Source organism: Setaria italica, chromosome IV (genome assembly GCF_000263155.2).
Source record: "Setaria italica strain Yugu1 chromosome IV, Setaria_italica_v2.0, whole genome shotgun sequence".
Classification (NCBI taxonomy): Eukaryota; Viridiplantae; Streptophyta; class Magnoliopsida; order Poales; family Poaceae; genus Setaria; species Setaria italica.
Window position 1 is genome coordinate 33389140 of NC_028453.1, and position 13259 is coordinate 33402398.

General features: G+C 47.2%; 2 protein-coding genes across 2 annotated transcripts; one reads left to right on the top strand and one right to left on the bottom strand.

Annotated features, from left to right (window-relative positions):
* Positions 1 to 2756: 2756 nt before the first annotated feature.
* Positions 2757 to 4683, top strand: LOC101772954 (polyphenol oxidase I, chloroplastic). The gene has a single exon (XM_004965826.2). The coding sequence runs from the start codon at positions 2797 to 2799 to the stop codon at positions 4609 to 4611; it is 1815 nt and encodes a 604-aa protein (XP_004965883.1). The 5' UTR covers positions 2757 to 2796; the 3' UTR covers positions 4612 to 4683.
* Positions 4684 to 4991: 308 nt separating this feature from the next.
* Positions 4992 to 12269, bottom strand: LOC101773367 (TBCC domain-containing protein 1). The gene is made up of 9 exons (XM_004965827.2): positions 11661 to 12269; positions 10039 to 10179; positions 8284 to 8688; positions 8023 to 8127; positions 7687 to 7827; positions 7254 to 7457; positions 6776 to 6862; positions 6052 to 6163; positions 4992 to 5450 (listed from the first exon to the last, which is right to left on the bottom strand). The coding sequence occupies exons 1-9, from the start codon at positions 12171 to 12173 to the stop codon at positions 5407 to 5409; spliced, it is 1752 nt and encodes a 583-aa protein (XP_004965884.1). The 5' UTR covers positions 12174 to 12269; the 3' UTR covers positions 4992 to 5406.
* Between the last annotated feature and the right edge of the window lie 990 nt (positions 12270 to 13259).

The window sequence follows — 13259 nt, forward strand, 5'->3', positions numbered from 1 at the left end:
ATAATGTGCGGCTACTGCTGTTGTCCCGGTTTGCAGGACGTGTAGCTTGGATTGGAAATCTCGTACTCATTGAATTTTGAGAGTGAGAAAACTAGCAGATGATTTTGTGATGGTGTGTTGCGCCCGCTTGTGCCTACTCTACTCTGTTTCTTGCTTGCTTGCCGAGATTGAGAGGGGCAAAGATCAACCGATCAGGCACGGAATGGGAAGAGGGAGAGAAGGGCAATATATGGGTGTTTTAACTGTGTGCAGTGTATTGTGGGCAAAAGGCCACATTTTCGCCATGTCCAATAGGCAAATTCTAGAGTGTTGTGCGCAAATTAGATGTTTGTGAGCGCTATATGGACAAAATCTCTAATGACATTGAAGGAGTTATTTATATGGTACCATATTTTCATCTACAAGAGCCTTTGTATTTTATATGTGATGATCAATTTGTTAGGATCTATGTACACCCAATCTTAAATTCCTACATCCGCCACTACTGACCGGTGAGACGAAACACGAGGTCCATGTTCATTTTAGTGGCTTGCACGCGGCAGACAACGGCGGCATTGCATTTTTTTTCTGCGAGGGGAGCAGTATTCACGGCTAGAATAGCAAACTATCTAGGTTGATCGGTCCCATGAGCACGCTGCCAAAGATTTTTTTTCAAAACACAGAACAGATGCGAATGCTCACACAAATGCACCCACACTCATCCCTTTTACTAGCAGAGCTATATATATGCTCAGTTGGCTACAATAGTGGTGCATTTATTTGGTATTATAGATAGTATTATATAAATTTGGTCAAAATTAGATCTATTTACTTAGGACAAAACTAATTAAGTGAGCTACAGTTTAAAGGGTGTAATCTGTTTTGCGCGGGCAGAGTGTGTAACTATCATCGTTGTCCCAAAAGAATATAATATTAACGTATGCTGGTAGATTGGCCTTGGTGAGGAGATATATGTGCGGCTCACTGAAGTCGAACGAAATTATTCGCTTGCTCCTATGCAAACATCGATTCGTGGGGCCCACAGATACAACAGAAAATTTCAGAAAGCAGACCATGGCCTGTCTGCACACACCTCCGTGGCCATGCGCATGAGCCCGTACTTGAGTCCGAGGAAGAAGAAGGCTCGGCTCGTCAGCGCCTGAGGAGGCAGAGGTCGAGTGGGGTGGGCATGTGGGTCCGCTCGCTACCTTTTTAAAAGTTGTTAAAGCCTTCCATCAAACAGCTTTTCTACAACTTATAGTTTATAGCTACTTTTTCATAGCTTACAACTCAACAGCTACTTTACAACTCAACTAAATACACCCTATGTATCGTGAGTGACTCATGAATGAATAAATAAAATGTTGGTAGGCCATCATCTATCTCCCACTGTATTATTTGTGGGCCTGTTGGGTGAGGACAAACCGTTGGGTCATTATGTGAGCCCGTGGGATTATTGGAGGCGGCAGACCGGCGCAGAGCCCAAGTTGGGTGGGCTTCACCTGCCAGGTGGCAGGCCTCTACCCTCGTGGCCCAGATAAGTGGGTATCTCCCTTGAGCTCCCATTTCGGCTGGTTTCAATTCTTGAACGGGCCGGCACGAGCACACATTTCGTGCTTACACAGAACACAGGGCTCAATGGCTTTCCAAACAACTCATGCCGTTTCCCCTAGGATGCGTTTGATTCAGGAGTCGAACTAGATTGGAATGGGCTACATCAGCCCGTGTATTGGTTGAAAATGTATCTAAGTTGGATCAGATCCATGAGGGAATATTCCTCCTATATGCGGGTTGGTTGCATTCCTCCAAATTGATCGGACCAAGCTGACCTAGTTCTTCTCCGTTGGCTTGTCGTTTCCTCCGTAGGTGGTCTGGTGCCAGCCAAGAGGACGAGGATGGTGCGGCGCCGGCCACATAGGGGAGCGCTGCGGCCATCCAGGGCAGCGCAGGCTCCGCCTAGGGAGCTGGACCGCTGGGACGACGGGGGTGGCGGTGCAGGGATTCAGGCGGGGGCGAATGGCACCACCAGCGGGGAGCAGAGGTGGGACTGGCAGGGAAGGATCAGGCGGGGCCGGCGGGGAAGGATGGAGCAGAGGCAAGTGGAGGCTCGGGTGGAGAACGAGGAAGAAGACAAGGTAGAAGAATAAAAAATAATACGAGAGAATGACAAGTGGGCCCCACCATTGACATGTGGGATTTACAATTTATTGTAGCTAATGGTGTTAAAATAGCATCCATCATAATCCTCTCAACCCCACTAATCAAATAAAAAACTGGAACGGATCTATCCCTCCAAACCAAACAAGAGATGGGTTGACCCAACCTAGAAAAGTGGGATGGACCCAATCCATTCCACTTGATCCCAAAACCAAACACATGCTAATATCTTCGGTTGGCACTTGAGTTTAAAAAAATAAACGCATATATGAGGTCATGGTTCCTCGTTTTGTTACCAAACAACCGCATGTATGGAAAAATGTAACTATCCATGCCTTCCTCATGCAGAGTTAAGTAACAGTTACGGGACGTGCAAAGCAAGCTACAAGTTATCGTGACACCGCTTATGTAATAATTCAATAGAGCTTATTCTTTTTTAAGTGTCCTTCAAATGAACTTTCTGTTGGTTTCACCGTTTTGTGTCGGCAAACAGATGTGATTGCACTGTGCACGGTGAACATTTTATTGTGAAAATATTTGCAATTTGATATTGTACATGGTGCCAGATTGAAAATGGCAAGGTTAAATACTGAAATTGTGTTAAAATTTTATAAACCAGGGTTATGATGTCAAAAGGGCGCCATTTCTCTCGCTATATATATGTATCCAATTCGTCCAGAATTCAAACATTCACCCAAAGCAACAGGTGCGCGCACGGCCATGGCGGGTAGCAACGGTGCTCTGCTGGCATTCCGCATCCTCCTCTGCTGCGCCCTCGCCTTCACGGTCACCGTCTTGCTCCCTCTTGCCTTAAGGACATGCGCGTACTCTCTGTCGAAAACCATCCTCGCCGCCACCGGACTCGACCCTCAGCTCATCTCCTGCGCCGGCGACCCCGCCACGAAAGCCCCATTGTCCGGATACGGAGGCGACGCCGGGAACAAAGCCGGCAGCGGCGGCAGGCCCATAGTCACCGACCTGCGGTGGTGCGGCGAGCCCAGCCTCCCGCCCCACGCGCTCTCGCCCTTCCACTGCTGCCCTCCGGCGCCGGTGTCCGAGCCCGCCGTCATCAACTTCACGTTCCCCGACCCGGCCGCGCCACTCCGGACGAGGCGGCCGGCGCACGACGCCGGCGCGGCGGGCGACATGGCCAAGCTCGCTCGCGCGGTGGCGCTGATGAAGGCGCTGCCGGCGTCGGACCCGCGCAGCTTCTACCAGCAGGCCAACATCCACTGCGCCTACTGCGCCGGCGCGCACCGGCAGGCGGGGCGGCCGGAGCTCCCCCTGCAGATCCACGCCTCGTGGCTCTTCTTCCCCTTCCACCGCGCCTACCTCCACTTCTTCGAGCGCATCGCGGCGAGGCTCCTCGGCGACCCCGGGTTCGCCGTGCCGTTCTGGAGCTGGGACGTGCCGGAGGGGATGCGGGTGCCCCAGGAGTTCGCCGACGAGGTGTCGCCGCTCCACGATCCCTCGCGGAACCCGAGGCACGCGCCGCCGAGGGTCGTCGACCTCGACTTCTCGTACGCGGAGAAGAATTGCACCGACGAGCAGCAGATCCAGCTCAACCTCCGGATCATGTATAAACAGATGGTCACCAACGCACCGCTGCCATCCCTCTTCCACGGGCAGCCGTACCGCGCCGGCGACCGGGGGATGCCGGGCGCCGGCACGGTGGAGCTGTGGCTGCACAACATCGTGCACCGGTGGACCGGCGACCTGTCGCGCCCCAACCACGAGGACATGGGCGCCTACTACTCCTCCGCGCGCGACCCCATCTTCTACCCGCACCACGCCAACTCCGACCGCCTCTGGGAGGTCTGGCGGCGCGACGACGCCGGCGCCGGCGGCGACCGGCCGCGGCACGCGGACTTCACGGAACCCGACTGGCTCGACTCGTCCTTCCTCTTCTACGACGAGGAGGCCCGCCTCGTGCGCGTCACCGTCCGCGACATGCTCGACATCGGGAAGCTCCGGTACACGTACGCCGAGGTCGGCACGCCGTGGCTCGGCGCGCGGCCGCCCGTCAACCCGGACTTGAGCCGGCGAAGTCGCCAGCACCTGAAGCCCGTCCGGTTCCCGGTGTCGCTCGACGCGGCGGTGTCAGCCGCGGTGACGCGGACGCGGCCCGGGAACACGCGAAGCCGCCGTCATGAGGTGGAGGTGCTGGTGGTGGAGGGCATTGAGGCGCACGGCGGGGACTTCGTCAGGTTCGACGTGTACGTGAACGCCGTGGAGCACGAGAAGGTCTCGCCGGGGGCGCGGGAGATGGCCGGCAGCTTCGTGTCCCTGAAGCAGCCCAGGATGGAGGCGGCGGTGGGCGAGGTGGCGTCGGTGCAGACCAGCATGAGGGTGGCGCTGGACGAGCTCCTGGAGGACCTGGGCGCCGACGGAGACGACAGCGTCACCGTGACGCTGGTGCCCGTGGCAGGGAGGGTCAGGATCGGAGGCCTGAGGATAGTGTACATGGTGGAGTGAGATGACAGCACGCACGTGGTGCACGCGTTACATCGTCAGGCAACTGAAAAATCCACAACTGTCAATTTTTCACTCGGCCTTGCCCTCCAAAATCCCAACTTTAACACAATGCAAAAAGAAGATTCCCCATCACATCAAACTTGCGGTACATGCATGGAGTACTGAATGTATACAAAATCAAAAACTAATTGCACAGTTTTGTTGTACTTTGCAAGACGAATCTTTTGAGCCTAATTAGTCAATATTTGGATGATAATTCACAAATACAAACGAAATGCTACAGTTGCGCATTTATGACAAAATGTCAATTTTGTAACTCCCAAATTGGGAACTAAACAAGGCCTCACCTGGGCAAGATCTCGGCAGTTCACGCATGCACGTCTTGGATTATGTGGGCTTTCTTTGGGAATAAATAATGAGAACGCATACACAGTATGGATGTGAGTGACCCCATCTGGTGGTCAAAAAAATATTATTTCCCAAGAGGCCAACACAAATGAATTGAGTAGCCGCTATCAGGAAGTCTTACGAAGGATATAAATATGAAGCCAGGAAAAAAAATCAAAGATTTACAGCAACCCTGTGACCAACAAAAGGAGGGAAGTGATCAAAATTAATTAGAAAAAAAAAATAACACAGTACATTTTTTACATACTTCCCTCCACAAACACTACAGGCTGAACAACCATCTGCTTCGGCACAGCCACAACCAGTCAGCCTGGATCTCTTGGATGCGCGGAATGGAATGGTTGAAGGACAATCTTGCACATGCGCATTTACAGATGAATCCCGTGCTTATTCACCTTGCAAACAGTAGAGCTGGCGGATATTGCCTGAAGCTGAAATAAAATTCATAATTGTTAGTGGTCAGGCAAAACATTTCATTCCAGATTAAGTCAACAAACATTCGCAGTGGACAAGATTCAATGGAGAATATCACAACTTATGAGACAGTCACTGAAGATCATATGACTTGAACTAAAAAAACTGACCAATCTCAAAATTATGAATCGATGAGTTTAATATTTGAATGTATGATTCAGAGATGATGAAATAATAGTCAAGCCTCCAACCATCTTAAGAATGTCCCTGCAGGTTTTCTGCCCATGGTTCACAAACACAAACTCAACAGGTCCTAAATCCCTGACAGGGTCCAGTACATTCATGGAGTCGTTGACAGTTACCAGCGATGGGCGCATAGCCGCATAATTTGTAAGCAATAAACTGCGCGGGATAGGAAAAGAACTTCTAGCAGAGAGTGAAATTGGCCCACCAAAACCAAGCAATTTGAGCTAAGGTAACATGATGGGCAAACTTATTTAAAACCTCAAAACACATACATACTGAGTCTCAAGCTGGTAGGACAACAATAGCTAAAAAACAAAAACCATGCAAACACTAATCTATCATCATAGTTACACCAAAACAAAAGTAACTCACCGTATAACCAATCTTTGAACTGAGCATGAAGGGCACATGCCAATTCTTTCTTTCGGTTATCATCAATCTCTAGTTCCCGAATATTCTTTTGAATATCTTCCAGGGAAGCATGCTGAAAATGTACAATAAGAAAGTTGAACTTCAGAACGATGTGCAAATACTTTTTTCTGCATAACGTGCTCAAGAATATGCTACTAAAATGTACTGGAAAATAAAATGGAGAAAACTAATCACCCTTTGAGCACATTGATCCAAAACTGCATGCATAACCTTATGTACCCCACCACTACCAGGAATCATATTTTTATTTTGTTCCAAAGCGTAATGCAGCGTAAATTAGTTTAGTAAAATATCACTATCTATGTTTAAGAGAAGGTGGAGCTAGGCGGCACCTAGGCACTAGGGGGAGAAGAACCACTTGGCCTAGCACCTTCGTTTTATCTATTTTCTCCACTTTTATGTGTTAATAACTTAAGAGTTAAGACACAACATTTTCTCCATTTTTCCATGTCAATTTGCCAAAATACAACCATTGAAAACGGAATGGCATTTATTATTGGTAATGAAATTTCTCATAGCACAGATATATAAACAGCATGTCTGTCTTAATCATGTGCCATCCCCCCCCCCCAAAAAAAAAAAAAAAAAAAAAACCTCTGACCTAAACAACAACTGTTAGAAACGTATACAAAATTATCAATTTATTGTAGATCAACATATATACCTTTTTCCTTTGGGATGCCCAATAAACTTCAGGCAAGGTAAATGGATTGTATTTGGTAGGCCCTTGTGGCTCGAACCAACTAGGAATCTGCACAGAAATAACTAGTGTGTCAGTTTTTTGTTGCAAGAAAAGCAAATATTGCGGACGCTTAAAATGCACCAAATGATGGGTTTATGTAACCGCAACACAAGTATTACCACCCATATTCAGGTATAAGAAATCTGTGTAAAGTAAAACATTGCCAATTTATTGATCAACTAGTAACAACAGAGATGCTAAATATGATTTTGAAGAACCCAACTGCTATGAACACATTGAATACTCTGAGAAAATTAGTAACAATCTTATTATTGCAGATACATCACATACAACATGTTGCTAAAGCAAGACATCTGCTCAGGTTTTGGTTGAATTTATAGAGATTTTTCAATTCTCCTGCAAGGCTGCAATATAGGAACCAAATATATAGCTCACATACCAAAAAGTTCATAAATAGATCTGGGTCTAGACAAGTGGCGGACTCAGCCTTGACATCAGAAACCCCAGCAGGATGAGATAATGAATCGTGTGGATCAACAACTCCCAATACGAAAGGTTGGTCCCACTGGTTGACATTAGGATCCACACCAACTTGAGCCAAATGCTCCCCCAGTTGTGGATAATAAGTATTAAATGGAGCTACCTGTTAAAATACAAGTAAAGTACTCAAGATGTTGAAATTAAAGTACATGGGGTGCAATGTTTTAAAGCACAGAACATCCTGAATAATCCTGCTAAGTTTTACCTTCCAACTGTCCAGTGTTGTTTATCTTTTTAAAACGCAATGAAATATTGATATATTATAGAGTGCCATACACTGATACGCAACATCTGAGGAGTAAGAAAGCACAGATGGGAAGAGCAAAACTCACTAGTAATTTATGGTTGTCGCCCATAATAAGTGGTTGGTGATTTACTCCCAAATAGAAGGTACATTCACGACAATTGGCAATACAAATTCGTTTCGAAGCTGCAATAATTTGTACTCTTTCACAATGCTCCACTTTTACAACCTGACAGCATAGAAATTCTTTGGATTAATACTAGATAAGGTGAAAGATACTTGATGCTAGCAGGTGAAAACTATTAATAGAATTCTTATGAAGAAAAAGTGTGCATTAGAATATAAAGCCACCCAGGAGCCTCAAACTGTATTCAATATCAAACAGAAATATGATACGGATTCTAAAATTATATGAAATACATACCTTACCAATAGCACCAAGAACGATGGTAGTGTCAGAACATCCATAGATGGTTGCATACTTAAGTGGAGCTAAAATGTAGATAACAGAATCATGGCAGTTCAAAACCTACAAAAAACATCTCTGATTGTTATTAATCACTGACAATCTCAGCTTTGAAACTCCAATATTGAAGATACAACAGAAGTTCATTGAATGGCATAGGACAAACATCTTTAGCCGTTCTCAGTATCTACAAACTACAACAAAAAACAAAACACATACCTTGATTGAATGCCCTGTCATATCAGATGCTTGTTTGACAACAGAAGTTTTGGAGAAACCCTCCACAAATGTTGTATTTCGGTAATGTCCAGGATAATTTGGACCAGAAGTTCCAGTTGGTGAGCTGCTATGAATTCTTGTATTTGTGACAGCATCAGACATTGTGACATCAGGATCAGATGCATTATGTTGGCTGTTTTCTTTTGCTGAGGACTTTTCTGCCATAAATTCTAATGTCGAAGCTATATGCTGCAATATCCAATCATGAACCAGAGCAGCAGGTACAGGAGCAGCAGGCATGTCTGGATCAGAATTTGCGAAAAAACTAGCTGCTTGGCTTAAAGGAGTTCCTTCAGAGAGCTGCAACAAAAATCCAAGGTGCTCAAAAGTCTCCATTGTCAATACCTGCATATAAAGCAATCCTTGAGAAAGTTAGCATCTGGGGAATCCTCAGGTAAGTATATACTACAGCAATGCATGCATGTCATTTTTTCATCAGAGAAGCAGGAGTGAGAAAGAAATGTAGATTATTGTGTTCAGCAATAGTAAGGAATGGCTCATGTACACCAAGATCTTTTGTCCACTATCTCACATTTTTTAGAAGATTAACTAGCTATATTTTGCAGTCTATCAACAAAATTTCATTTCAAGAAGCAATATTTTGCAGCTGCCAGCATTGTTGGCTGAAGGGGCAAGAGAAAAAAAGGTGAGGCAGTTGTTTGGATCGGCTATCTTTAGAGAGATTTCTATGCTTGCATGCTGGTGCATCTGGACACACAGAAACTCTATCATCTTTGATGGCGCTTCTCTATCCTTTGCTAGGTGGAGACTCTCTTTTAAGGAGGATTTTGCTCTTATAATACACAGAGCAAAGCCGTCCTTAAAACTGGCGTTAGAACTTTGGTTTTGTAATACTCTATAATTGTACTTCTGCTAGTTAGGATCTTCTTTGGGCCTGTGGCCTTGTAATTTGTACATATCCCCTTTATTATTTATAAAAAAGTCAGTAGGGGCCTCCCCTGCTGTTTCGGTCAAAAAAAATATATAACAAATCTCATACATTCTTCATGCTACCTAGACCTGGTCATGTGAAATCACATCATCATCAACAGCCCATAGGAGTATCTTACATGATTCATCCTTTGTCTACCATCACGAAACAGTGATCTCTGCCATTCCATTTATAATGCATATAATTTTATCTTACTAGTAGCAATGAGTACTTGGCAGGAGTTGCTTTATGTAGTTTTTACCGTTTTAAGCTCATCCATAAGTTAAAGGACCAAAATTTATAATTAGAATATTTGGTTAATTTACAATGCATATCAATTGGATTGTCTGCAATGTGGAAACAAAGTTACATGGGATTTATAATTATGATCTACTAAAAAACCAGTTGGCAGTTTCTGGTGCTACATTCTCATGTTTGATATCCAAAATTATGATCAGGTTCTTCTAAGGTCTTGAACACTTATAGGTGTGACAATAACATCCTAGCATTGCTATCTGCACAAAGCTTTGCATTTACTGATGCTATCAACTTTGTCCCTCCGTTTCAAATTGTAAGATGTTTTGGCTTTTCTAGATTCATAGCTTTTGCTATGCACCTAGATATATGATATGTCTAGATACATAACAAAAACTATGTATCTAGAAATGCCGAAACAACCTACAATTTGAAACGGAGGGAGTAAACAACTATATCGATTTAGAGAAACAAACACATCTAGAAAACTGGGAGAGTTAAAAACTAACCATGGAATCATCGCCCTCTCCATCAACAGAATCTGCCAAAAGTGTTAGGATGTTGGCCATATGCTTTTGCAAATATGATAGTTGATGAGCTTCTTCATCTACTTGTGAAGGCATAAACCGGCGACTATTGCAGCGTATAAACTGCAAAATGACAAACATATATAAAAAACAATGTTTAACATTTTTAATTTCTGCAAAAAAATTATTGCCAAAATAAAAAAAGTAGAAGTCATGTGCCTCCATACTGGCAAAAGAAATAAGTACTGCAACTTGCAACAAATGGCAATAACAGAAAAGGAAAGTATAGTAGCAATTGATAAAGGGGCACAGTAGAACACTACCATGTTTGCAGAGCTCACATTTCACGAAAGCTCTTTGATATTTGGATTGGAGGAAACAGTAGTACATGATAGCATTTGGAAGGAAAATACAAATAATAGGCGATGGCTCACTGGTCAGGTAACCATATTTTGCACTGAAGCATTTTCCTTAACTCAAACCTTGTAAACAATCTTCTGAATTAATTAGCAAACAAAATCAGACTTGGAGCAGGGGTGGTAAAGGGCCCTCTAATTTAGCCTAGCAAATTTAAGGATCGGGCTCAATAAGGGCTGGGCTCAAATACTATATGATTTTGAGCTAAAGATAGATAGGGCTGAGTTGGATTGTGAAGTAGACATGAGGGCCATGATCCATTACCATTTGGTACAGCAGCGGAACAATATGTTCCATTTCGTAAACAAACTGCAGTAGTTTCTCAATTCTCACAGCTTCTTGAACTGCTTATGCAAGAAGTATAAAATCGACCAATGGTGACCTATCAGATCTTATAGCACTTTATTTGAAACACTATGGTGGCTGTAAAGTTCAGTAAAGAATGAGCACATTTGGAGTATGCAGCATTCCAATCAGCTACTGCAACAGGAAAATGTTTCGATATTTTTACTTCCAATCAGCTACTGCCTACTGCAACATTGTTAATCAACTGACAGGAATATTTTAATATTTTTTAGAAATTCTTTCCCATTGCCATAATGAGCAACCTTACAATCAAACATTTTGATGATTTAATGAATCATCAAATGCCCAAATTTCCTACAAACCCCAGTAATCGTAAATTGTGATAACTTGTAAAATGTACCAAAATTACCGAAGAAAATATGTGCAAAAATGCATCTGCGCATACATCCAATGAAGAAAACAAAGGCAAGGAACAGGGGAAAATACAAAGTTTTCTCATGTTCTCATTAAGAAGAAACCGCATTTCAAAGTTGACACCTACATTAATTGCTTCGAATGCAATTCAAATTGAAATTAAACAGATATCAAGCATCATATGTGCTAAAGGTTTTTGGTCCATTTCAGAAATGAATGATCACAGTATTAACAATTACTGTTATTATTGTATAGGTGTCAAATCCATATCCGAGACCCAGTCTATCGTGGACGAATCATACAAATTCGCACCAAAACCAAACTGAAGAAATAAATCACTCGCCGCTCTGCACTCCCCAATCCAACAAGCAGTAATCAAAAGCCCATAAAGGATGCGGGATGCCACGAGCCGTAACGCACGGTAGCCATCAAACTAGCACCCGGGAGGGGTGCGATCGGGGGCTGACCTGGATCGGGGATAGCGCGGAGAGGCACCCGTCGAAGGCGGATGTGGACGGCCACACGTCCGCGACGGCGGGCGAGTCCTTGTGGCCGCGCGGCACAAGGCGCTTGTAGGACTGGATGTAGAGGAAGAGGAGCAGGTCGCGGAGGTCGGCCTCCCCCGCGCCATCCTCGCCGAGCGCGGGGTCCTCGGCGGGGATTACCGCGGCGAGCGTCCCAAGCGCGAGCGCCGCCTGCTCGGCGGGGATCTGCAGGGCCTCCGCGAGCGCCGCGGCGCCCACCCGCGCGCCCCCCGGCGCGAGCCGCTCCTTCATCTGGGCTAGGGTTTGCGACAGGGCGCCCTCCGGGATGACCAGCTTGGGGATCGGCAGGAGCCCGTGCTCGAACGCCTCCCGTCGCGGTCGGAGCGCTGGGGCGGGGGCGGGGGCGGGCGCGGCGGAGGAGGATGAGGAGACTCCGTCCGCGGGCGCGGCGGCGGAGGGCGCCGACGGGGATGCATCCAGAGGCTCGTCTGCCATTGCAGGGTGAGGTGAGGTGAGAGAGGGAGGCAGAGACAAGACACGGAGATCTGAGAGGGAACGGTGGAAATGGCGAGAGAAATGGGGGCGTGTGCTCGTGCAAACTCCAAAATTCATCTCAACTTTCCTATTTCAGGTAATTTGGGTTGCAGTCACAGGTGGAAAATCTCTACTCCTAAAAAGATCAAAAGTAAGATAATTTTTTGTACGTCGTTCCTCCGCTCGCTTCGTCCCGCGGTAAAATGAATTAGTGCCGTCCGATCTCCTTCCGCAGTCCCGCACCCTCTCCCTCCGTCCATTCTTCAGCCCCCGCGCGCCACCCTCCCCGCCGCCTCGCCACCCCATGCCCGCCGTCTCCGCCGCCTCGCCACCCCGCGCGCCGCCCTCCCCTGCGACAAGCCCGCCACCGCCGCCCCTCTTTCCTCCCCTGCGTCAAGCCTGCGGCCGTCGCCCCTCTTTCCTACCCTGCGCCAAGCCTGGCGCCGCCGCCAAGCCCGGTGATGAGGACCCTGCTCGGGTCGGCGAGCTCGGCCAGCCGGGGGTCGGCGTCATCGGCGCCGGCGTCGGGGAAGGGGCAGATTTGGCCGTGGAGCCAGAGGAGGACTGCGGTCGCGTCGTCGATGGCGACCGGCAAATACGGAAGCCGGCCGCGTCCTCCTCCCAGATACGGAAGCCGTCTTCGTCCCATCCGACCCCCACCCACGCCTCACCTCCTCCCTCACCGTGGCCCTCTTCCCCCGACCTCACCGTCGACCTCGACCCTCGTGACGTCGCGCCGCTCATCCTCAAGGACATCCCAAATCCTCACCCAGTGGAGGAAGACGGGGGTGCGAAGGTGTCAACCACGCATGAAGGCGGCTGCAGCGGCGGCATGCGAGCAGCGAGGTGGGTGCCCTCCATCTCCAAACCCCTCTCACGTTTCTCTCTGGCCAGCACCGCGCTGGGTGGGTTGCAGTAGCCGTGGCTTCGCAAATTCGGTGATGCCCCGACCGCCGAATGGTGGAACCCTTCCATCCCATCCTCGGGTACACATGGCCACCTCTGCTGGCGAGCCGGACCGGCGCCTCTCCTCCAACCTATGTCTGA

Bases quoted from the DNA above. Each gene is read 5' to 3' on its own strand.
- LOC101773367 (XM_004965827.2), bottom strand. From the start codon at position 12,173: ATGGCAGACGAGCCTCTGGATGCATCCCCGTCGGCGCCCTCCGCCGCC. The intron at 8,128-8,283 runs GTATGTGTTTTG...TGTTTTTTGTAG, and splicing joins TGACAGGGCATTCAATCAAG to GTTTTGAACTGCCATGATTC. The intron at 6,863-7,253 runs GTATGTGAGCTA...ATTTCTGTGCAG, and splicing joins ATCTATTTATGAACTTTTTG to ATTCCTAGTTGGTTCGAGCC.
- LOC101772954 (XM_004965826.2), top strand. From the start codon at position 2,797: ATGTATCCAATTCGTCCAGAATTCAAACATTCACCCAAAGCAACAGGT.